This window comes from Cricetulus griseus, chromosome 3, assembly GCF_003668045.3.
Source record: "Cricetulus griseus strain 17A/GY chromosome 3, alternate assembly CriGri-PICRH-1.0, whole genome shotgun sequence".
Taxonomy (NCBI): Eukaryota; Metazoa; Chordata; class Mammalia; order Rodentia; family Cricetidae; genus Cricetulus; species Cricetulus griseus.
Window position 1 is genome coordinate 4,890,723 of NC_048596.1, and position 24,467 is coordinate 4,915,189.

At 42.7% G+C, this 24,467-nt stretch overlaps 1 protein-coding gene across 4 annotated transcripts; it reads left to right on the forward strand.

The window, feature by feature from the left end:
• On the forward strand, positions 1-24,152 carry Dclre1a (DNA cross-link repair 1A). Of its 4 annotated transcripts, none has more exons than XM_027406920.2 (10): positions 1-850; positions 1,801-3,417; positions 3,883-4,016; positions 4,798-4,916; positions 6,327-6,467; positions 10,337-10,482; positions 11,569-11,723; positions 18,436-18,577; positions 19,986-20,170; positions 23,047-24,152. In XM_027406920.2, the coding sequence occupies exons 1-9, from the start codon at positions 397-399 to the stop codon at positions 20,144-20,146; spliced, it is 3,069 nt and encodes a 1,022-aa protein (XP_027262721.1). In that variant the 5' UTR covers positions 1-396; the 3' UTR covers positions 20,147-20,170; positions 23,047-24,152. The 4 variants fall into 4 exon arrangements, with proteins under 4 accessions (XP_027262721.1, XP_027262720.1, XP_027262722.1 ...); XM_027406922.2 differs by lacking the exon at positions 23,047-24,152 and adding an exon at positions 8,161-8,172 and having other exon boundaries at positions 376-850; positions 6,349-6,449; positions 10,300-10,482; positions 19,986-20,507; XM_027406919.2 differs by lacking the exon at positions 23,047-24,152 and having other exon boundaries at positions 19,986-20,503.
• The last annotated feature ends 315 nt before the right edge of the window (positions 24,153-24,467 follow it).

A 24,467-nucleotide genomic window follows, 5' to 3' on the forward strand; every position in this document is an offset into this window, starting at 1 on the left:
CCTACGCTTGCGGGGTTTAAGATAAAAGTTGTTGGGCCTGTGCTTCCCCCACACGCTTAGTTCTCAAGCCATCACTGACTCTCATTTCTGTGACTCAAGTCCTGGAAAAGAAGAAAAAAAAGAAAGAGATGCTGGAATGGAACAGAGTCACAATGTAAAGAAAATGGTACAGATATTAAGGTTCTCTTAATTTATTGTCATATAAATTTATTGTCGTATAAATGGAACAGCCAGTGCTCACAGGTACTAAGTGTGCTGTGTGCCAATATAACCGTCACCAAAGCTTTAGATTCCAACTAAGTTAGTTGGCTTTTGGTTACTTTTTTTTCCTATAAAAAAAAAAAAAGGACTCCGAATTTACTAAAGACTAATGTACTCATATAAAATCGTTTTGCCATGTTAGAAGACGAGTTTTGGGAAGAAGACATCTGGAAATACAAATCTAAAAGAAAACCAAAACCAGCACATCCAATTAATTGTTCTCAAAATATTTCAGAATCTGTTGGAAGAACAACAGATGGAAAACGGAAAGGAAACAAAAAAAGAAACGAGGAAGATAAAGACAAGACCAAGGACCACAGAGTATGCCTCGGAGAAGCGGACAGTCAGTCTTCTGTAGGTTCCAGTCAGAATTTAAGTGGTAGAGATGAGGTTCAGGAGTCTCAAAGCAAAGAGACTACCCCAAGAAAGCCCTGTAGAACTCACAAAAACAAACAGCTGTCCCCCAGGGTCCGCCCAGTTTATGATGGACACTGCCCAAGCTGCCAGATGCCCTTCTCATCACTGCTGGGTCAGACACCGCGATGGCACGTTTTCGAGTGTCTGGATTCTCCCCCAATCTCTGACACAGGTAAGCAGAGCCCCAGGGACGCTCCTGTTGCTGTCTCCTCAGTACTGGGGAGATAAGAGTGTCCAATCATGCCTGTGAGCTTATTGACGGGCTGGTAACCTGAACCCAGGTCCGTGTGTGCACAGGAGGTACCGCGTTGAAGGAGCCATCATCCCAGAGTCTCAGTTACTTTCCATAAATGTTCACTTTTGCCCTGCTTTCTCTTACTTTACTCTTACAAGGACTGTATAGGGTAGAGGGTATTAACATTTTATGGATGAGGATTCCTACAAGTTAGATAACTGGGCCGATTTGTTATCCTATTTTAGAATTGATAGAAATTATAAACACATTTGGTTTCTAAATATGGGCGTGTTGTATTCATCATTTGAGTTAGTACCAGGAAGAGGAACTACAAGGTAACCTGAGATGACTCAGATTCTCATAAACTGTGCCAGCGACAGAAGTGATGCCATGTTTTTATTATATTTTAAGATAAATGTCATATTTAACAAGTAGAGATTTTTACTTGGACTCTACAGAGAATTAGTTACGACTTTTTTTAAGCTAAAATTTTCTGGTGAAGAGAGGATTTGAAAAGAAATCTAAAAGTATTTGGTGTAAGTGTAATTAATAGTGCCTTATAAAACTATTTTGATTTAATTTTTGGTATTTTAATGTTGATCTTGACAACAGCTGTCATGCAGTTAGCCATGGCTATTGCCAGAGTTCTTAAAGGTGACCCATGGTGGCCTGGGCCGTAGTGGTGCACGCCTTTCATCCCAGCACTCTGGAGGCAGAGGCAGGCAGATCTCTGAGAGTTCTAAGATAGCCAGGGCTACAGAGGGAAACTGTCTCAAAAGCAAAATAAAATGATGACCCATGGTTTTTGTGCTTGGAAGTTACTTTATTAGGCTGTCAAAGTTTATTGTATAAAATGTTCTTTTTTTTTCTTCTTTAACTATTTTCAGAGTGTCCCGAGGGTCTTCTGTGTACCTCCACAATTCCTTCTCATTATAAGAAATACACTCACCTCCTGCTAGCTCAAAGTAGGGCCAGCAATGAGCCTTCCAGCAGCCCCTCACACATGCCCGCTGGACGTTTTACTGAGGCAAAGCCAGCCTCTTCTTGTAACCTTGAAGAAAGATGGCCTGTGCATCTGAAAGCTGAGAACTTAAGAGTTCTAGATGATTCTTTGTTGATACAGTGTCTAAAAACATCTGCACTTCCACCTGAAACCAACAGAAAGAATCCCCCTTCCACAAATTCTCAAATGTCTCTAGTTCCACAATGTACAGAGCCTGTTAAGAAGGACAAGCTTGTGGGAGGTGGTTTGCCTCTCCCTGAGGATGCGTTAAGCAGTCAAAGCGCCTCACAGGGTACGAACTTGCCATCGCCAGAAAGTGACTGTGGTGGCTGTGAGATCTCCTATTCGCCATTGCAGAGTGATGAGGAGACTTACGACTTAGACCAAGAGCTGGACGATTCACAGCAGGAACTGTTTTGTACCCAAAGCTCTAAAGACAGCAGCCTAGAAGACGATGGTTCTCCCATATTTGAAAATTTTCATGATCCCTTCCCGAGGGAACCGGAGGGAGTCTTCCCGACGGCGGAAAGCCTGGTAACTCGGGCTGATTGCAACAGATTGTGTAAAGGCAGCGTGCTGAGTGATTCGTTTCAGCTTCTCTCCCAAACTGAGAGCAGACTTTCCCAAGATGACCCACCGAGCCCAGACGCTGGCTTTCTCCTGTTCTCACCTGCATCGGCAGCAGGGCCTGCTGCTTCTAATTATCAAGCCACTAAAGCAAAACCTGGGGAGCCAGAGGAATCCCGCTCACTTGGATCGAGTCATCAGAAAGGGAAAATGGCAACATCAGCTGTTGGCAGTCAGATTCCCCTGCCGTTACGTGCAAGTGCTATGTCGAAGCCAATGGAAAAGGAGGGAGGAGAGCACCAGCCTTTGCACCCAACCCAAAGTCAGATTGGGGGATTACGGAGAGAGAGCTTGGGTGCTACCATTGCTAACTCCGCCTGTGCCTGCAGAAAGGTAGAAAAGCCGTCTATTGCGGTTCTTGCCAAATCTTTGAGCCCATTGCCTTCCAGTCCCAAGTGCAGTGCAAGTCAGCCTTCTAAGAAAGTAATGAAGCAAATGGATATAGGTGTGTTTTTTGGACTACCCCCCAAAAGACAAGAGCCGTCACTGAGGGAAAGTGTTTCAGGAGAGCCGAATGTCAATCCAGTTGCTAGTCCTAACAAGAAGAGGCCCCGGCCATGCAAGAGGAAAGCAGAGAACTCCCTAAGTGACTCAGAATTGCACTCAGGGGATTTAAATGAGAGTCAGCACTCTATGGAACAGCCAGGAGAGAGGGCCCAACGTCGAAGAAAGAGACATAAAAAGTCAGATTCACCACAGCAGAGGTCTGGCCACCCCATAAACAATCCAGAGCTGGGAACAGTCAGTTTAAATAAGAGCAGAGCCTTCGGAAGGAGGACTCATGGCAGGCCACAGAGAGGGAGCACTGGCACCTCGAAGTGGTCCGGGAGCAGGGAATTGAGAAGAGCATGTCCCTTCTATAAGAGAATCCCCGGTAAGTTGAAATGCTAGCCTCAGCTTCTCAACGGAGACACCGAGTGTTTAGCTTCTCATTCCTTGTCATTGGGTAGATATGTTTGAAATAGTTCATATACAGCATATACAGAGAATCGGATGAGTGTCACCCTCACTGGGAATTCATGGCTTTGGAGTTCTAAACCGTTCCTAATTCAATGCTTTATAGAAATTAGAAATTTCAGTTGCCCCTTACGTATCAGTATTGCAAAAGTATTAGTTAGGACAAAGAAATGATTGGTTTGTAAATTAATGCCTTTTGACATTTTTTTTTTTTAATGAAATTGTCCACACATCTCTACACTGGGATGTTTAGTAGACACAGGGGTTGTGCTTGACTTTCGTAAATTTCCGTTTTTAATAAACCGTCTTGAAGCTGAGGGTTAAATGATAGTTGGGGCATAGAGAGGCCCCTGCTCATCCCACCTTGGGCATCTTGTTGCAGGAACTGGTTTTACTGTGGATGCTTTTCAGTATGGCGAGGTCGAGGGCTGCACTGCCTACTTCCTCACACACTTCCATTCAGACCACTATGCCGGCTTGTCTAAGGACTTCGAGCGGCCAATTTACTGTAGTGAGGTAAGTTAGTGTTCTAAAACTCTGTCTTTGTGGAATGTCTGACTTTGAGAAGCCTGTTTAAAAAAAAAAATAGACGATTGAAAACTAGAAGAGAAGATGGATAAAGCAGCTCCTTCGTCAGATTGTAAAATCCAATATGTCACTTCCCACACCTACAGCCTACTTCTACAAGCACGCATTTTATTATGTGGGAACAATAAATGATCTCACAGTATACTCGGCAGCCCAAGGTTCACTCAGGAAACATTCTTTGAGTGCCTGTGTACGTATAGAGGCAAAACACTTAGCTTTAGGGAGATTGTAGCTTCCAGGGATAACAGTCACAGATTCGACTAAGATGGGCTTAGTACTGTGACAGTGGACATTTTAATCCCGATGCCCAGGCGCCTTAAGGAGACATTGATTTCATACATTGTTCATGAAGTATCCTCTTTTCTTAGTGGGAAGGAATGGATGGGGGAGTTTGTGGAGAGGCACAGGCACCTCAGAAATGTGTATTTTAGGCTTTCAGACCGTTTAGACAATCTAGAACATACCACGAAAAAACACAGGATAAACTCACAGTAGTGCGCAGGGAGCAGGTGGAGAAGCATTTTCTGCTTTCTCCTGGGAATAGCGGCTTTCCCAGGTGATGAAAAGAAGAGTGACATGGCTGTCTCAGTGTGGAGAGTTCCCATGCATCAAAGCGGGGAAACAGATTATGGAGACAGCATGGTTCTTAACTGGTATGAAACACAACCCTGTGTTTTGCTGCACCAGTAACCCATTCGCCATACTGCAGATAACTGGCAATTTGGTGAAGAAGAAGCTTCGTGTGCAAGAACAATACATCCATCAGTTGCCGATGGACACTGAGTGCATAGTGGATGGTGTCAAAGTTGTTCTGCTGGATGCCAATCAGTAAGTATGGAGCCCCCTGTCTCCACTTGGTGCAGAAGGCAGTACAGCGTCTCATACAAGGCACCCATTGCAAACATTGTCCACACAGAGAACAGAGGCATGACTGTTTGAGAGCTTATAGCTAATGAACTTGGTTCTTAAACAGGAATAAATCCTTTTTCTACTTTTGAAAAAATAATTTTAGCATCAGATTAAATGTAGAGAGAGAATCTGTTATCTAACCCATGTTGTCAACCTATGTTGACTTATGACACTATATTCTTAAAAAATTCTTTTACTGTTCTTCAAAGATGAAGTTTTCTATTTTAATAGAATTTACATAAAGTAAAATCTTATATTCATTGGATACTAGAAGATTGTGCCTTGCTCCCCACCCTAAGCTAAATGATCTTAAACTAAAAAAGGAATTATTCCATTTTAGACTCTATAAAGATTTGGAAGGTGTCTTTTTCCATTGAAGCAGGTGTTTTTCTCTGTGTCTGTTGCTGTCCCCCATCTCCTCCTCTGTCTTCTCTTCCCTCCCTCTGTATCTTTCTCCATCTCCATATGTTGTAATGATAAGTCTTTACTCCATCCACCTGAGCCCCGCCAACACGTGGGCACCCAGAATAACACACAGAGTCTTATATTAGTTTACAATGCTGCTGGCCAATTGACTAAGATTTCTTATATGCTAGCTCAGTCTTAATTATCATAAATCTATATATTTTATAAGACTTATCTTAATCAAGGGTGCCTTCCACTGGTGTCCTCTTCCTGGGATCACATGGCAGCTCCATAGAGAAGAGAGCAGGAGGAAGAGCAAAAGAGCTGTTTCCTCTTTGTCCCTGCTTATATTCTGAGTCTGCCTGCTATGTCACTTCCTGCCTGGATCACAAGACTTCTTTACTACGTTTCCCAGAATCCTCCTCGATTCCTAGTCCCACCTGTCTTGCTTTCTTATTGGCCAACAGTGCTTTATTCATCAACCAATAAGACAAACATATACACAGAAGGACCTCCCCCACCAATATGTCCCCCATTTTAAGTTCTGTCAGGCTCCATATTGCCCAAACACAGCGACCACTATGCTTCTCTCTTGGATGTGAGCCTGTTCCCTAGAGATCGTTTGCATTTGGAGAAAGAAGAAAGGCTACACCTAGATTTGCTGAAGTCCAGGCCAATATTACCATGTTAGATTCTTAAAAAAAAAAATGTTGTCTTCTCACTTTTGCTAATATTCCCCTTTTTTCATTGCTGGTTTTGAGTTCTGATATTTTCTGGAGTTAATGTTATTGAACTATAGGCTTGGGCAGCCTCCCCGGCAGCCGTGCTCAGCTCTAAAGTTCATCCTCCCATTGATGCTGAGAGAAGAGCCTGGCTCCAAGGGCCCTGTCTGTCTCGGCACGCTCCTTAGATGCTTGTCTCCAGCTGTCCAGGTGCTTCCATGATCCTTTTCCGTCCTCCTAACGGCGCCGCCATACTGCACACTGGAGACTTCCGAGCCGACCCCAGCATGGAGCGCTCCCTTCTCGCAGGCCAGAAAGTCCACACGCTCTACTTAGACACCACGTAAGACATGCCTTCTGAGTTCTCTCTTCCCCCCACCCCCGAGAGCTTTGCTCTGCATTTTATGGGTAATTTAAGCTTTTGCTTAGATAATTAAATGATGGTTTACAGCCAATTGTTTTTAAGACTATTCACCAAAAGGATGCCATTCAAAAATATACCTGCTGCCAGGCCGTGGTGGCGCACCCCTTTAACCCCAGCACTCAAGAGGCAGAGGCGGGGGATCTCTGTGAGTTCGAGGCCAGCCTGTTCTACATGGTGAGCTCCAGGACAGCCAGGGCTACACAGAGAAACCCTGTCCCCAAAAAACATATTATATGCATATATCTGATAAAAGACAAATTTTAAATTATGTTATAATTTTTTGTTATTTTATTCTTGAAAATGTTTATAGGATACTCCTGTTACTAAAAAAAAAAAAAAAAAAAAAAAATTGGGGGAACAGATTTTAAGAAAATACCCTTTAAATTGTTCTTTTCTGACATGTCCATTAGCTATGGATAGAGGCTACAATGCAGTTTTGTTTATGACTATTGGAATTACTTTTGTTCATTTCTTTTTTATTTAATAATTACTACTCATATTTACAAATCCATCCTCCCCATTCCCTCGCCCTCCCATCCTCCCATGTTCCCCACCAACCCCCCCCCAGCCTATCCCCAAACTCCTCCCCAGGCATCGTGAGGCCCTCCACCAGGGACCTTCAAAGTCTGTCATCATTTGGGGGAAGGCCTAGGCCCTCCTTGCTGTATCTGGGCTGCAATAGTCAATAGTATCCCTCCATAGGGAATGGGCTCCCAAAGTCCATTGTGCTCTAGGGATAAAGACTGGCTCTGCTGTCAGAGGAGCCATAGACTATCTTGGACTCCTAGCTGGCACCCACATTCAGAGGGCTTGGTTTGGTCCAATGCTGTTTCCCCAGCTTTATGACTAGGGTCTCCATTCTATCAGTAGGTCAGGTTCACTGTTTCTGCAGGTCTCTCCATCCCCGTCTTGGTTCCTTTGCTCAAGCCTCCTCCCTCTCCACAACTGAATTCCAGTAATATGGTTCAATGCTATGGGTGTCTGTTTCTTCTTTGAACAGCAACTGGATAAAGGCTCTCCTTCCTCTTTCTGCCCCCGGGCTCCCACTTTGGTCATGGGTTCTTGTCCCCCTCCGTTTCTTCGAGGGACTATGCAATCTTCTCTTGGGGTCCTCCTTGTTTCCTGGCTCCTCTGGCAGTGTGGATTGTAGGCTAGTGATCCTTTTCTCTATGTCTAAAAATCAAAAATGAGTGAGTGCAAACCATGTTTATCTTTTTGTGATTCAGTTACCTCACTCAGGATGGTTTGTTCTGGTTTCATCCATTTGCCTGTGAATTTCAAGATTCCATTGTTTTTTTCCACTGAGTAGTACTCCATTGTGTAAATGTACCATATTTTCTGTATCCATTCTTCAGTTGAGGGGCATCTAGGTTGTTTCCAGGTTCTGTCTATTACAAATAATGCTGCTGTGAACATAGTTGAACATATGTCTTTACTATATGAGTGTGCATTCTTTGGCTATATGCCCAAGAGAGGAATTGCTGGATCTTGAGTTACTGATTCTCATTTTCCTGAGAAACTGCCATACTGATTTCCAGAGTGGTTGTACAAGTTTGCACACCCACCAGCAATGGAGGAGTGTTCCTCTTTCTCCACATTCTCTCCAGCACAGATTGTCATTGGTGTTAGTGATTTTAGCCATCTCTGACAGGAGTAAGATGATATCTCAGAGTGTTCATTTCTTTAAAAGGTAATTTATAAATGGTACATTTTAATCCTTCAGAGATACAAATATATTTGCCTAAGAGACTATATTTAAATTGTCTCACCTTTATTGATAGAAATTGTATATATTTATAGTATACAATGTAATAGTGCATATTAAAATAACTCATTGATTTGTTGGGAATTAACTATATTAAACATTTCAAGGATTTTGGATGAGATATTTTAGTAAAGGGTGCTCTTTCCAAAAAGCAAAGGCAGCAAGGACAAATCTCTCCACAGCCAGTTTGCTCACAGTGATGCTATTTCATCCTGTGTACTTTAGGAAATAGATAAATTAAAGAAGGAAGTTTTTATTCTTCATGTGACTCTGAATTTCTCTGTGAGTTGTCATGGGAGTCTTCCCCTTTTTGATGGCTGAGTAGCAGAAACAATTCTGAATGTCATGAGAATCATTCGTTTGGTGTTTATAATGTATTATATTTTGGCAAAAAGCACACTTTTCACCTAAAAATATATGCAGATAATAGCTGTGCCAGCCTTTCACTGGGTGTTTCTGTGTCTGGATCCAGATAGATCTTTTGTATTTTTTAAAAGATTTGTTTTTTTAATCAAGATATCTGTTTCATCGCTCCCATCCCCTCCCTTCTCCCCCTCCCATACTCAGGAGACCTTGACTATTTTCCCTTCCTGGGGCCCTCTATGTGTATCTCTTTTAGGGTCCCCCTTTTACTTAGCTTTTCTGGGCTTGTGGATTGTATCATGGAGACATTATAGGGTTAGGGAGAAACCTGGTGCTAAAGAAATTCTCAGGAATCCACAAGGATGACCCCAGCTAAGTACCATAGCAATAGTGGAGAGAGTGTCTGAACAGTCCTTCCCCTGTAATCAGATTAGTGATTATCCTAATTGTCATCATAGAACCTACATCCAGTCACTGATGGAAGTAGATGCAGTGACCACAGCCAAGCCCTGGGCTGAGCTCCTGGAGTCTAGTCAGAGAAGGAGGAGGATCATATAAACAAGGGTGTCAAAACCATGATTGAGAAAACCCACAGATAAAGCTGACCTGAGCTAGTGGGAGCTCACACTATGGGGAACCTGCATGGGACCAAACTAGGCCCTCTGAATGTGGGTGACAGATATGTGGCTTGGTCTGTTGGTGAGGAGGCCTGCCAGTGGCACCAGGACCTATCCCAGGTGCACGAATTGGCTTTTTGGAGCTCATTCCCTATGGTGGGATACCTTGCTCCGCCTTGATGGGGCAGGGGCTTGGTCCTGCCTCAACTTGGTATGCCAGACTTTGTTGACTCCCCAAGGAAGGCCTTAACCCCCTCTGAGGAGTGGATGGTGGGGCTGGGGGTGGGGGGGAAGGATTGGGGTTGGTATATAAAATTTAAAAAATTTAATAAAAAAGAAAAACAGTTTTGTTTTTATTATTATAATTACGTGTCTGTGGGTATGCAGTCGAGTGCAGTCGCAGTGGAGGCCTAAGGCACTGCATGCCCTGGAACTGGAGTCAGAGGCTTGGTTGGGATCTGACTGGTGGGGTGCTGGGAACTGAACTCAGGTCCCCTGGAAGAGCAGTATGTCCTCTTAGCCCCTGAGCCATCTCTGTAGCCCCATATCTGCTGTGTTCTTGTTATGGGTGCCTTTATGTATCTGTGAAAGGTGATAACCATGCGGATATCACCTTTAATTTGAAACTGTACATTAAAATTCATATTAAGTTTCTTATTTATTAAGTCAGAATTCTTTCCTACAAATATAATCTCTTAATTATATTTTTTTGATAGTGACTTGGGTTTTAAAAATAGACACTGAGTTTTAACATTCATAACTAGTGGTTAACTGGGCAGAAATATTCTCATTGAGAAGAAAGGACTCAGACAGGAAATTTCTTTGCAGATGATAAAACATAATTAAAAGTGTATGTTGAAAAACTATTATGTATTCTACCTTAAATTGGCAGTAACTGGAAATAAGTATTTTCATTCTAGCCAGTGAGACTGTCCTTTTAATGTGTTTGTACTCTTGGTGGACATTATCGGCTGTTTCATTTTCCTCTAGAGCAGCACCCAGGTAGGGCCACTGTCAGTCTCATATTCCTGTCCTTGTCACAGGTACTGCAGCCCAGAGTATACCTTCCCATCCCAACAGGAGGTTATCCAGTTCGCCATCAACACTGCTTTTGAGGCTGTAACTCTAAACCCACGCGCTCTTGTTGTCTGTGGCACTTACTGTATTGGAAAGGAGAAAGTCTTCCTAGGTGGGTGGTGGCAGTATCTAATTTACATTAATATGTTATAAAGATCAGATTCTCCTGCATAAGACCCTTTCAGTCTCTCCTCTTGCATCTGGTATTTACTTTCTGAAATGATCCAGCATTGCCTTTGAAGTTACAGGGAACATGGATAGTGTTTGATCGTTTAAGCCAGGAGGCTAAACTTTATGGAAACATTTGATAAGCGCATTTATGTTGACACTTTGCTCATCAACAAAATCTGTGTAGCACTGTGATTTTAATTAGCTTTGAAAGGTGCTTCATGCATAGCCATATGGCATCATTGCTTCCAGTAACCACTGGCAAACTGTCGGAGAACAGTTTAACTTCTGCTCCTGGTTGACTTCTTCTGGCTTCCTGTGGTTTGTCTAGGTGGAAAGGTGCTATGTATGTTTCTGCAGAGTGCTCCCCTTAGGTGGTAAGGTGTTTTGTTTCTGCAGTGTGTTCCCCTTAGGTGGCAAGGTGTTTTGTTTCTGAAGAGTGCTCCCCATTTCTTTTAAATGTGATGACCATCTGTCAACTCCCAAGAGATGAAATGATAAGGTCAGGGCTTAAGATGTCCAAATGTGCTTCCTTTCCATCTACCTATTTCTATGCTGCTTTCCTTTTTATGATTAATTTTATTTTTAATCATGTGTACATGTGTACGTCTGTTTGTGCATGTGAGTACCCACGGAGGCCAGAGAGGGCATCAGGTTACCTTAGAGTTGGAATTACAGGTGGTTGTGAGCCACCGACTAGGACGCTGGGAACAGACTTGGGGCCTCTGCAAGAGCATTAATTGCTCTTAATCACTGAGCCAGTTGGGCATCTCTGCTTTCTGTACTTCTTTTGTAGTTTTTAAATAATAAGTATCGACTTTTAAAGAGAAATTCTTTGGCTTTAAGTTTGTTAATTCCACATAGCTAATGAGCAAAGTCATTTGGCTATTTGTAGTTAAAGTGTGAATGTTTGTTTTGTGAATTTGTTCTTTATTTTGTAAATTCTTATTTTAAAATTTGAATAAGCTATAACTTTGTTTATTTAACAAGCCCTGATTTTATTGTTTTTCATCTTCTGCTTTGCCAACAGCCATTGCTGATGTTTTGGGTTCAAAGGTGGGCATGTCCCAAGAAAAATATAAAACTTTGAAGTGCCTCAATCTACCAGACGTCAATTCCCTCATCACTACAGATATGTGCAGTTCCTTGGTTCACCTCCTCCCAATGATGCAAATTAATTTTAAGGTAAGCATTCCAGATGCGTATCTTTTAGGATGCCCCAGGAAAGGTATTTATCTGCACTTAACTCTAAGGAATTCTGTTAGAATGAAGTTTCTCCCCCAAGGGAAACATTTTAGCTTTTCTGTGTGAGTACCTTTGTAGAGGAATTCACACGCCTACCAGGAGGGTCAGCCCAAAGGAAGGAACACAAATAGAAGCTTATGTGCCATCTGGCCATCCAGACGTCCGTATCAGGACCACGTTTCTTAGTCGTATCTGGGCGAATGAGGAGTTAGACAGGTGTAAGTTCCTCTCCTCAGGCCTGTCCTATTCAGTTCTGATATTCAGCCCTAGTCATTAGACACTGGTGTCTACTGAATGAGTTAGTGTGGCTGAGTCCCCAGGAATAAACAAGAACACATCCCTGTGGTTTCAGTTCTAAGATTTGCTCCATATTCTAACCTGTTGATGCCTGGCAATGGATTATATTAATGTTTTATAATAAACACTATTTAGAACATAATACACAAAAAACGTGGTTTTACTTTTGCCTTTGTGTTTCTGAAGTAGCTTTTCCTGAAGCTTTTTAAACTAGGAAGCCTGTGCCTGACAAATAATGAGGTGTCAGGAAAACAACTGCTCATTCCTTGAGCAGGAGTTCTCTCTGTATACCTTTATGTGTGAGGTGAAAGGGTAAGTTTGGGATCCTTTCCCCGGGGCTCGTAGTCCATAACTTTGCAGATATAGCCAAGGCAGGGGCTGCATGTTGCTAATTAGCTGACTCAGCCCTGTGAGTGTTGTAAGTTTGGGCGATGCCTACCTGGTGAAAAGTCTCCGCAGATGTTAGTTCCTCAGAAGATGCGTGACGCTGCCCTGGAGAACGGGCAGCACTGTTTTATACCCTCCTCTGTTTCATCTGAGCAGATTGTTAGGGTGGGGTTGTCAGTATTATGAACGTTGAAGGGTTAGAACTTTTCCCAGGGGAGTTCCCAGATGCTGTGGTGCAGACAAGGCCACAGGAGGGAAGGAAGGCAGTCTGCACCTAGAGTAGCCATGCTGACCAGCACAGGGACTGTGCAGTGACGTCATGATGGGAGGGGCCAGAGGGCAGAGAGCTAAGGAAGGATGAGAAGACTGTCCCAAAAAGGTACACTTCGATGGCCAGCCAATAAGCATACTAAAAGAGACACAGTGCTGGTAGCTGTCAGGACATTACAGATCCTAACCACAGTGAAATAACCCCCTGACTCTCACTTGGATAGCTATAGTGAAACAGGTAGACAATAACTACTGTTGATGAGGGTGTGGGGAAATTTGATCCCTGTTCTTTGCTAGTGGGACTGTGAAATGATGTCCTTGCATTCAGTTTGGTAATGACCTGGTCAGTCCTGGGCATATCCTTGCTTAATGAAAGCCTGACCTTGCATAAAGCTGTTTAAATATTCACAGTAGCATGATCCATAACAGCCAAAAAGTAGAGACAACTCCAATACCCATTAAATAGTGAATGAACAAATTAAATGTGATATATCCATAAAACAGGATGTTCTTCAGCTATAAAAAGAAATGAATAATAATGCTTGCTGCAGTATAAACTATGAGAAAAATATGCAAGATAAAAAAGGCAAACGTGATTCCTATCTACTATATGATTCTATTCATGTGAAATACCCAGAGTATGTAAATCTGTAGACTTAAGAGTGCAGGTTTCTGATTGCCGGGGTTTGGAAGGAAGGCAAGGGAGAGTGAGCCAGTGGTACAGGGTTTGTTTTGGGGATGGTGTAAATGTCCTAGAATTTGATAATGTCATTGTTGCACAATTTTGATTTTGTAAGTAGACTAAAAACTGCTGGTTTTAGTTATTGTAACACTGGCAGTTGCAGTCTAGAAGTCAAGAGGGAAAAAACAGACAAATAAAAAGCAATAAACAAAGGAGAGGTAAAGACATGGAGACGAGAAGTAGAGCACTGGGTATTAAGAGAAGGCCACAGTACTGCAGAGGCAGAGCACACAGCCTGGGGTTCCTTAGGGAAGTGGGCAGGGTCTAGGGAGACAAGAGATGAGGCTGTAAGTGGTGAAGTGAGTTTCTCAACAGCCTCACTCAGAGACGACGCTCATGCTTACTGCATAGCCAGCAGCTTCACAGGCTGCTTTCTGTTCCTCATGGCCTTGTTTTGGAGACTGTATTTCTATCATCCCAGGCCTAAACAGAAATAAATCTCGAGGCAACTGCAAACTCAAGTATAGTTTTTATTCAGGAACTTAAACTGGCTTTAAGATTTGGAAGCCTTTATTCTGGGCACTATTCAGGTTGGTGTTCTTGAAAAGGGAGTGACCTGGTACCGTTGTCTAGATTTTTAATCCTTACCCAGTGTATTTTACCACTTCCAGGAGTTCTTGCTAAAAAGTTAATCCTTTATGGAAAGGCTGTTTTCAGGGTCCTCAGATGATGGACATCTAAGAAAGTGAAGGAAGGCAGGTGGAGTCTCATAGCACACCAGAAGATGGGGCCGTAAAGTGCCAGCGTGAACCATGTCCCCTTTCCTCGAGGTCCCACAAGCTCGTACACACATGAACTTGAACGTGTGTACACAACACATACACAGGCACACACCTTCATATCTAAAAATTAAGCCTGAAATGCTGCAAATGACGCCTAATCTACTCTTACTCATCCCAAGGTCTTACAGGCATTGTATGGCTGACGGCCACCCAAGACTTAACCCTTGTGGACTAAATGAGGTAAAACATGACATGCAGATGCTGTAGGGATTGTTGGCATTCTGAAGAAAGCTGGTGACATTGCCAAGGCATTTTTCTCACAAACTGGTTACTAATAAACACAGAGAGACAGTCATAAATCAGGGGCTTTGTGTTGACTAAATTGTTTATAATAACCTTCCTCCTGAGAACAGTCCTGCAATTGTAGTGAATGCACCCCTAGTAGTCCTGGCAGCCTTCTCTGTAGATCTGGCTCACGGAACTGTATCTATTTGTAGCGCTGCTTTATATCACATGCTATTTTTGGAATAACTGATTTGTCTCCTAGGAACCAAAAATTGATTCTCATTTAATTCTTTCAGGTAGTTTTGAAGAAACAAATAGAAATAGCTAAGTAGGTAGTGAATGCTGCAAACTAGACTCCAGTTTATGTAACTGTGCATATAATTGTATGTATTGCCCACGGTCTCTGTTTACTGGTACGTCTTTCTTCTGGAGGGCAGAGTGAGGAAAATAGTAATTAAGAAAATAACCAAAAGAAAAACTTGAAAATTTACAGTGCCAGGGATAGAATGGAAATGTCTGTAATCTAGCTCTCAATATCAAGGGTTAGGAGTCGATTGGAAATATGGGTTTTTCATGATAGATATCTTTATATTTGCGTCACATTAATGACAGGTTTTGGTTGGTACCAAAGGAAGTGGGGGCAGGCTGCAAGAGGACTCAGCGTGTAAGAGCACAGAGACGGGAAGATGGCTGGGGCTGCTGGCCACCCGCCTGCTCCAGGTTCAGTGACTGACCCTGACTCAAGGGAACAAGGCAGAGCATGACAGAGCAAGGAAACCCCATGTCCTCCACATGTACATAGGTGCCCATGCGTGTGCATGTGCACGCACGCGGGCACGCACACACACACATGCACACACGGGCACACACACGTACACTCACACACACAGGTACACACATAAAACACGATTATTTCATCAATGAGGTGAATTTTACTTCATTATAAGCTTTTTAAATCCTCGATTTCAACCTGAAAATCCTAAGTATTGACCTTTAAAAGAATCCCTTAGGTTACCATTACCATTCTTGCGCCACAGTTATCTTCAGCTGAGTTGCTCCCACGTTTCAAAGATTTAACTTGGAATGGGTTCTTTAAGAGGTTTTTGAAATGCTGTAGTTAGTTATGACTTTAGCTGAGGCACTTTATTCTACTCAACACCTTACAAGAGGAGCTTGTGTTGTGGTTTGGGTAAGAGTGGCCCCCGTAAGTTCCTGTATTTGAATGTGTAGTCATCAGAAGAGGGGACTAGAAGTTGTGGCCTTGTTGGAGGAAGCGTTTCACTGGCCGTGGGCTTTGAGGGTTCACAAGCCGTGGCAGGCCCAGTCTCTCTGTGTCTGTCTGCAGCTCAGGATGCAGCTCTCAGCTACTTCCCCAGCACCGTGCCTGTCAAACCTGCTGCCATGTTCCCTGCCCTGAGTTAGTGGACTGAGCCTCTGAAACTGTAAGCAAGCCCCCAGTTAAATGTTTCCTTTTATAAAAATTGCCTTGGTTATGATGTCTCTTCACAGCAATAGAACAGCAACTAAGACAGAAGCTGGTACCAGAGACTGGAGTATTGATGTTTGTTGGAGGGAAATGGAAAACTTTGGGAGTTTGTGTAGTGGCGTCTTGCCTGTGAACCTGTAACGGTGGCTACGTCCCCGCTTGGCCCGGGCATCAGGTGCAGATGGAAACAGAAAGAGCAAAGTGTGTGGTCTCTCACGAGCTCTCTTCAATTCTGTCTGACCTGAAGCCACACCCAAAGGGGTGTGGCCACTGTTATAGGTTCACAGGCAAAAGGCTGCCTCCAGTTTGGACTAAGAATGTAGTTGGACACTTTCAGCTAGGCTTAATGGGCCATTCTTTTCAGGAGCAGGGAATGTAGTGCTGAGGGTGATTTGATCTGTGGGAACCAACTCAAGAAGTTTCAGAGGGGATGACCATCAATAAATGGCCTAGAGACCATTCTTGTGATATTTTGGCAATGAACATGGCTGCTTTTTACCCTTGTCCTAAAAAAAAAAAAAAATCTTCCTGAGGCTAAATTAAAGAGTTTTGGATTAATGGCTTGGCAGAGGAAGTTATAAGACAGCCTTGTATTGACTGTGCTGTGTGATTATCAATGATCATTCTTATGCAGGTCTGTAATGAAAAGGCGAAAACTGGGCAAGGAAAAATACAAAATGTAGAGTGTGAGGAGAAAAAGAAAAAGTGTAGTGGAGCTAAGTCCAGTGCTCAAGGAGATAAAAAGTTTAAAGAAAAGCCTGACAGTACATGGGATAAAAGGAGTGTTGACCTCAGGGCAAGGTCCCGCCCAACTGGTTTCCAACTTCTTAAAAGGAATTAAAGAAAAGCCTAAGCCATGAAGGAAACCATCTACAACTAAAAGCGGATAAAGATGTAACTGAACAAGGGGGCCACACTCCAGCCCTAGAAAGCAGCAGAACTCGGCAGCTTCAGCCAGCCATGTCATTCTGACTGCAGAGTCAAAAATACAAGAAAGGAACTGTGGGATCTCCCTCCATGGCCAGGCATGTGTCAGGGATGTCCCTGCATGGCGCTCCAGAGAGGCTATTGTGTGACGCTGTGAACGTGAAGCCTGGGTTGCCTTGGAAAACCCAAGATATTGGAGATGCCAGAGTCATAGGATGGATATCTGCCAAGGAAAGTTGCTAAGAGGGAGTGGAACCAGCCCCAGGGAAAGAAGTGTGTTGCAGGCAACAAAGCCGAAAGGAGCTGGAGATCTGAAGAGCGTCTTGACATCAGACATGGAGCTGCAGAATTTGGAGTTTGCCTGCTAAGTTTTCAGGCTTGCTTTAGTCCCGCGTTTCCTCACTCTGCTCCTTTCCTCCCTTTGGGGCTGGTAATGTGTATCCTGTGCCATTGTGTGTTGGAAGTCCATGACCTGTTTTGACTTTGATTTTACAGGGGATTAAGAGATAGCATGAGTCTCAGAAGACACTGGATTTTAAGCATTGTTGAGACTGTGATGGGCTTTTGAAGTTGGCACTGACGATGTGGCTGCAAACCCATGGGGTCTGAGAGTGCACGGCGCTGGTTTGAGTATGCATTGGCCCCCGCAGGCTCTTGCATTTGCTTCGTCAGGCTTCGTCACCAGGGAGTCCACCTTTTTGAAAGATGAGAAGGATTAGGCGGAGGGGCCTTACTGGAGATTTGTCCCTGGATGGTGGACTTTGACGTTTCAGAAGCCCATGCTAGACCTAGTCTCTCTGCTTTTGGGTCAGGATGTAGTGTTCTCGGCCACTTCCCTAGCACCATGCCTATCCGCACCATGCTCTAAGCCTCTGAAACGGTAAAGAAGCCCCCAGTCAAGCACTTTCTTTTATAGGAGTTGCCTTGGTTGTGGTGTCTCTTCATAGCAACAGAGCAATGACTAACACAGCACATGACTTCTGATTACAGTGACCTGAAGATTGAGGGCGAAGCCAGTTGACGTTGAAGGGGTAAAAGGCAAATGCCCAAGAGGAATGCTGTGGTACATTTTAAAATGTGGATCTGTGCTGAGTACAGTGCTCCCCTTAGCTGGTGATTTCTTGTCCCCTGTCAGCTTATACTCAAAGATTTTTGTTGCGTTTATGTTTATCGTTATCAATATTAATGTCTCTGTATGTGGGTTTTTTTGTAGCTAACTCAATCATAATTCATTTAACTCCGTTACTTAGCTTTCAGATGATTCATCCTAGTTTTTTCCAGGCATTGCCTTAGCTTGTTTAGGAAAGTCAAAAAGAGAGGCTGTATGTGTTTCCCATGACCGTCTCCACAGAAGCATGGCCCTGGGTTGCTGTGTCCCCACAGAAGCAGGGCCTGGTTGCTGCATACCAGTCTCAACAGCAGTCTTAACGCTCTCTGTGATTGTCAGTGCTCGTCTCTAATCTCACCCTTCAACCCCACACCACCTGCCTCCACTGACACTGACCAGCAAACCAATGCACTGTTTCTATCTAACAGGGCTTGCAGAGTCATTTGGAGAAATGTGATGGGAAATATGATCAGATTTTGGCTTTTCGACCTACGGGATGGACACATTCTAACCGCATAACTAGCATAGCGGACATTACTCCCCAGAAGAAAGGAAAGATATCAATATATGGTAAAATTCTTCAAACTTCTCACTTTTCATCCATTTCTCTCCCTTTTTTATACATCTTTGTTTGTGCACATATACCATGTGTAGCCATGAGGTCAGAGGACTGCTTGCAGGAGTCGGTTCTCTCCTGCCTTATGGGTCCTGGGGATTGAACTTGGGTCATCAGATGTGGCAGCAAGTTTCCTAACCCACTGAAACAGCTCTCTGGTCCAGAGTTTCTCACTTTTACTGTTTGGGGTACTACTCATTCCTTAAAAAGCATTGTGAAATGGTAAACCAAGAAAAACAGATGGCAAAGAATTTAGCAGCTCGAGAGTCTCCAGGCTGTCTACAACTCTGCACTCCTATCCAGTCCGTCGTCAGCCAGCATACAGGAGCTGATGCTGGCTAAGGCTGATCCCTGCATGCTGTAGTCAGGGTTACTTACAGGAAACAAGGGAATTACTTGAAAGGGACAGCGCTGTGGTTTTATACCCAAGTTTAGCTGACAGGAAACAGTGAGGTTGTGGCAGGAAGAGGTGTGTTAGAAGTGGTGACTGCAGGGGTGACAGCAGGCTTGCCTTTGTTGTAGTCCCTTGGGAGAGGTTTCCCTGGCCCCCAGAGCTGCCTTAGCACATGGACAGCAGGTAGACACACGCTGTTTCACCAGACCACTGAGCACTCGCTCACTCAGAGGACTCTCCTGACCCTTCTCCATGGGACTCTAAAAAAAGACAAAGAGATTTTTAGAATTTTCTTTTTTTTTCTTCTTGCTTTTTATGTATGCAAAGCTTGGCATTGGCATTAGCTTACACTGGAAACTAAAAGCCCCCCCCCCCCGCCCCTCCCCCTTCCCATTCTTCCCATTTTCCTCATATTTCCTTCGGTTTGCCACAAGTTCACAGCTGAGTCAAATGTTCAGAGCAGCAGTTCTCAGCCTTCCTGACACGGCAACCCCTTAATACAGCTCCTCATGTTGTGGTGACCCCAACTATGACACTATTTTCATTGCTGCTTCATAACTGTAATTTTGATCCTGTTATGAATCTTATTATAAAAATCTGTGTTTTCTGATGGTCTTAGGTGATCCCTGTGAAAGGGTCGCTCAACCCCCAGAGCGACTGCGGCCCACAGGTTGAGAAAGAAAATCCCAATTAAATATAATTCAAAATGCATGTCCTTAGGTATGTGCATTTTAAAGTAATGTTTTTGGGGTTTGTGGAGTTTTTGTGTGTGTGCCCTGAATTTTATGTTACGTTAATGTTTTAATCTTTATTAATTATAAAGACGTCAAGTTTTATTATCATAACTAAAGAACCAGAGTTTCTTAGCAGCAAATATTCTAGATTGCTTTTCTATCTTCTTTTACTTTTATTATTGTTTGTTTGTTTGTTTGTTTTTAGTAAACACTCTGTTTCCTTTGGTCTTACAGGAATTCCCTACAGCGAACACAGCAGCTACCTAGAAATGAAACGTTTTGTCCAGTGGCTGAAGCCACAGAAAATCATCCCCACCGTGAATGTCGGCACCTTCAAGTCTCGGGACACAATGGAGAAGTACTTCAAAGAGTGGAGACTGGAAGCTGGATACTGATGCTGTCACCAGAAGCAGCAGGAGGTACGGACGGCAGGTGTCAATAGTTAGTCTAAACCAAAGGAACTGTAAGTTGTGAAAGACTCTCAGGACTGTGTTTTTCTCACTCACCTTTGAATACTGTATCCATGCTACTAAATGCCTCCCAGAATCCTCAGGGACGGCTGGGAGGGGTCTTCCCAGGGCCTTTAATTCTTCATCCTTCCTCTGCGAGGCAAAAGTGATCTGCAGCAACCTGAGGGGGAAAGGAAAAGGGTTCATGGAAATGGATGCTAGCCCAGAAGCATTGTCTATGGGATAGGAAATAAAACTTTTATATGATAGGCACTCTTAAATAAAAATCAATATAGAACTTACTACACCATCTTTTGTTGTTTTAATTGTTTTGCTTTCTTTTTAACAATTTTATACTCACTGCAAAACTGAGTAAGAAGTTCAGAGTTCATGTGTGCCAAGCCCCACACTGATTCTAGCCCCTCTGATTATAGCATCCTCCACCAGAAGGGCACATGCTTTAACACTGGTGCATGCGTGTTGACCTCATAACCATAGTTCACAATTTGCACAAGGATTCACTGTTGGTGGTCACGTTCTGTGGGTTTGACAAGTGTTTAACATATCAATCAGGGTGTGCCATAGTGTTACGATAACTCTTCCTGCCAGCCTGGTCCCAGTGCTGTGTCTGCCCCAAAAAACACACAGAGACTCTATTAGGAATAATGCTGTTGGCCAATGTCTAGGGCTTCTTATTGACTAGCTCTGTCTTAAGTACTAACCCATAACTTCTATTGTATGTATTTCTCCATGGTCTTATCTTACTGAGAACACCTGACTCATGCATCCTCTCCTCCCGGGATCACATGGCGGCTCCTTCCTTACTACACTTCCCAGAATCCTCCTTGTCTCCTAGTCCTGCCTATCTTGCTTCCCTATTGGCCAACAGTGTTTTATTCATCAACCAATAAGAGAGACATGTACAGAAGACTTCCCCCATCATCTCTTTTCTGTCTAAATAAAAAGAAAGGTTTTAACTTTAACATAGTCAAATTATATATAACAAAATAGTTATTAAGCAAGAACTATAATTAACAATATTTAGTCCAATAACATTTAGCAAGATTTAAAGAAAGTATTTTATCTATCCTATCTTTGTGAGTCTAAAGTCTTATATGTAACTTATCTTTTATTGTAAATAAGGAAAATTGTAACCATGACTATCTGTCTTCAATTCCATCAAAGACCACAGAAGGATAAAATATAAACTCTAGAATTGACAGAGACATCTCGCTGCCTGGACAGTCACCCAAAATCCTGTAATGTTCCATCTTTGGCCCATAGGCCATAGTGCGTTTGGCAGACTCCTGGGTAAAGCAGGAAACTTTCAACTGTCTGCCTTTATTGGCAGTTTGTCAGTCACTTTTCTCTGTGCCCTGTAGGATGTCTGGCAGCATGAAGCAGGAACCCTGTAGCATGACCATCTTGTTTCAGCAGTCACTTTCCTGTGAGTCTTGCATGTCCATTTTATATAGCATAAAGTCATACAGTCCAGACAAGAGCAGTTTCTTGCCCAAGTGGCTAGTCTTTTCATATTGGAAGCAAACTCCATAACGAGTTTCTTCTATGTCCATCTTCCCTACTGACGAAGTTGGTGTTGTCAGGAGTAGTTGTCTCATTGTCAAGAAAAACCCTAAACCATTTTAAATGCCATATTCTGTAGGTCTGAAAGTTTGAAGAATGCCTATCCAATTGAAATGTATCTCTATATATGTAGAAAACCTAACTAAACTAACTATAAGTTTTGATTATATGTAACTATCTATAATCTGTATTTAATTATACATTATATATTTAAATGAGCTATACAAACACAATACCTAAACAAGAGGAGAAATATATATATCACAAAATTGACCTTAAATTTGTATCCATCAATGGAAATTCATTCCAATAAAAAGTATTCATTTCTAGTCCATAATCTCCCTTTTACCTTTAAAAAGAGATTGGTTGTGATCATTAACCACTTAAAACCAACCCCATTTAAATAAAAATCAAAATTTATAAACAATATTTGGGGATTTGGGTGTCATTCATTCCAAACTGCTTCCTGCTGGTTGTGAGCACTGTCCATACCATGGGGATCATGACAAAACACAGAAACCTGGCTAAGTCCTTGTTTTTGCAGTCTGTAAGTCTGCATCTGCTCAGCTGTTTTAGATGTTGGATCACCTGGGACACTGTTTCAGGGGGTCTTGATCAAACCATATTAGTCTGGAAGGAATCCATAGCTTTACATTTTCTGTAGAAACACAAGCAAAAATTCTTTTTCCAAGTAACCTGAAGGTGTTGCTCAGACTCAGGTATCTCTTTTAGATAAGTTTAAGGGTATGGATGTGATAGGTATGGTCAAAATTGGATATAGGTATATCAACATAGTTTCTAGTGAACTGGCGTTAGCAACTGTTAGCTATAGTTAACTAATTGTTAGATTATTGTATGTTGACTGTTTAGGGTCTTCTTTCTGTTTATGATGTTTTGCACACAAATATAAAACTATATTGATGTATATACATTTTGTATATTGATAACAGCTTAGGATATTCTATCATATCGAATTTTACAGTTTTACCTCTAGTCAAGACATTTCAGCTCTATCTCTGTTAGTGAGAATTATATATATGTATATAGTTACATTTTGTGAAGTCATTGTCCTGGTTAAATTATTTTGGGACACTTCAGCACTGGACAACTGTGTTTCCGAGAATTACTATTACCACCCATGTTTCTTATCTATGAGATTAGTCAGACATAGATATTTGATCTTCAAACACTTCAAAGATCTACAGAATATAATGTTTTAATATTAGTACTCCATTGACATGAGACACAATTGCTCCTGACAGCACCAAGCTATTCCGGAGAACCAATGTCACTCCTCAGCTAATGGCCTTTGGGCAAAGAACTGCCCCCACCTCGACTGCTGACTTTGGACATGCTGTCCTACTGTGCTTGCAGGAGATAAATTAGAAGACTGCTGGACCTTGCCAAGCAAGGGTGAGACAGCCTTTCTACCTCCCTGCTCCTGTGTTGGTCTGTCAGATATCTAGGCCTTAGCCAAAGCCCCTATGCTGCTGTGAGATTTTGGGTGACTGTCCAGGTAGCCTGCTGTTTCTGTCTTCGCTGCACCTTTGGAAGTTGCACACCTGTGCTTCCTGCCTACCCTAGTATTGTTATCTTCCTTCTCAGGTCTCTGATGAGGTTGAAGATTAGACTGTCACAATTATTGTTCTCTTTCTAGATAGAAACATTAGATACAAGACTTAAACTGTCCAGCTTAGGACAGCTCTGTAGTAATCTCTTATTATGTCTTTACCCTAGACTGGATATGTAGTTCTTGGCATTTGCTCTTGTTGCTTCACTGACAATAGGTTTTAAGTGTGTTTGTTCTTACATTTCCTTCTGCTAGAGCATTATTGATATTTGCTGTCTTTGTATATAGTTCCTTATCAAGCCTAAACATTAAACTAAAAGGGTAATTGTAATGAGATATCCACCCTGCCCACATCTGTAGCACTGACCACGCCCATTTGGGTGTGGTCACAGGTGCGGACACAATGGAGGGCAGGACTAGATCTGGGGTCCCGGACCCCTGCTCTCTTGCTTCCAGTCGGGTCACAGAGGCCAGCCTGGGTGATCCTTGGGGAGAATCTGCAGCCATCACCTGCCTCTTGTGTGAGTGCATTTTCCCTGAAAAAACTTCCCGTAACCTGTACTGAGTCTAGTGAATGTTGATTCCCATGCAACACCATACAAAAGTTTCACTCCCTTAAGTATGCTTTATGTGCCTGGAACTGGGATTACAGTTATAAGCTACCATGTAGGTGCATGTAGGAATTGAACCCTGGTCCTCTAGAAGAGCAGCCAGTGTTCTGAACCACTAAGCCATCTCTCCAGCCCAAAACTCAATTCTTTGTATGATTGAAATCAAAATTAAAGACAAAGAAATGGTCAAAATGTCTTCCAATGTGGCTTGATTTTTAAATTAGGTCATTCATTTCCTTAATGTTAAATTGTTTAAGTAGTGTGTTTTGGATAAGGATTCTTTTTCATAAATATCATTTGCATCTGACAGGGTTTTAATTTTAATAGAAGTATAGCATGTTATATGTCCCTTTCATTGGTCATGCTTTGGGTGGTGTACTTAAAAACTCACCATTGTGCCCAAGGACGTATCTTTCAGGAGTTTTATAATTTTGCATCTCGTATTTACATCTGTGACCCATTCTGAATTAGTATTTATAAGATCTGTGTCCAAACTGATTTT

Coding starts and splice junctions, on each gene's coding strand:
- Dclre1a (XM_027406922.2), top strand. CDS start 397: ATGTTAGAAGACGAGTTTTGGGAAGAAGACATCTGGAAATACAAATCT. Junction 851..1,800: donor TCCCCCAATCTCTGACACAG/GTAAGCAGAGCC, acceptor AACTATTTTCAG/AGTGTCCCGAGGGTCTTCTG. Junction 4,917..6,348: donor GTTCTGCTGGATGCCAATCA/GTAAGTATGGAG, acceptor GCTTCCATGATC/CTTTTCCGTCCTCCTAACGG.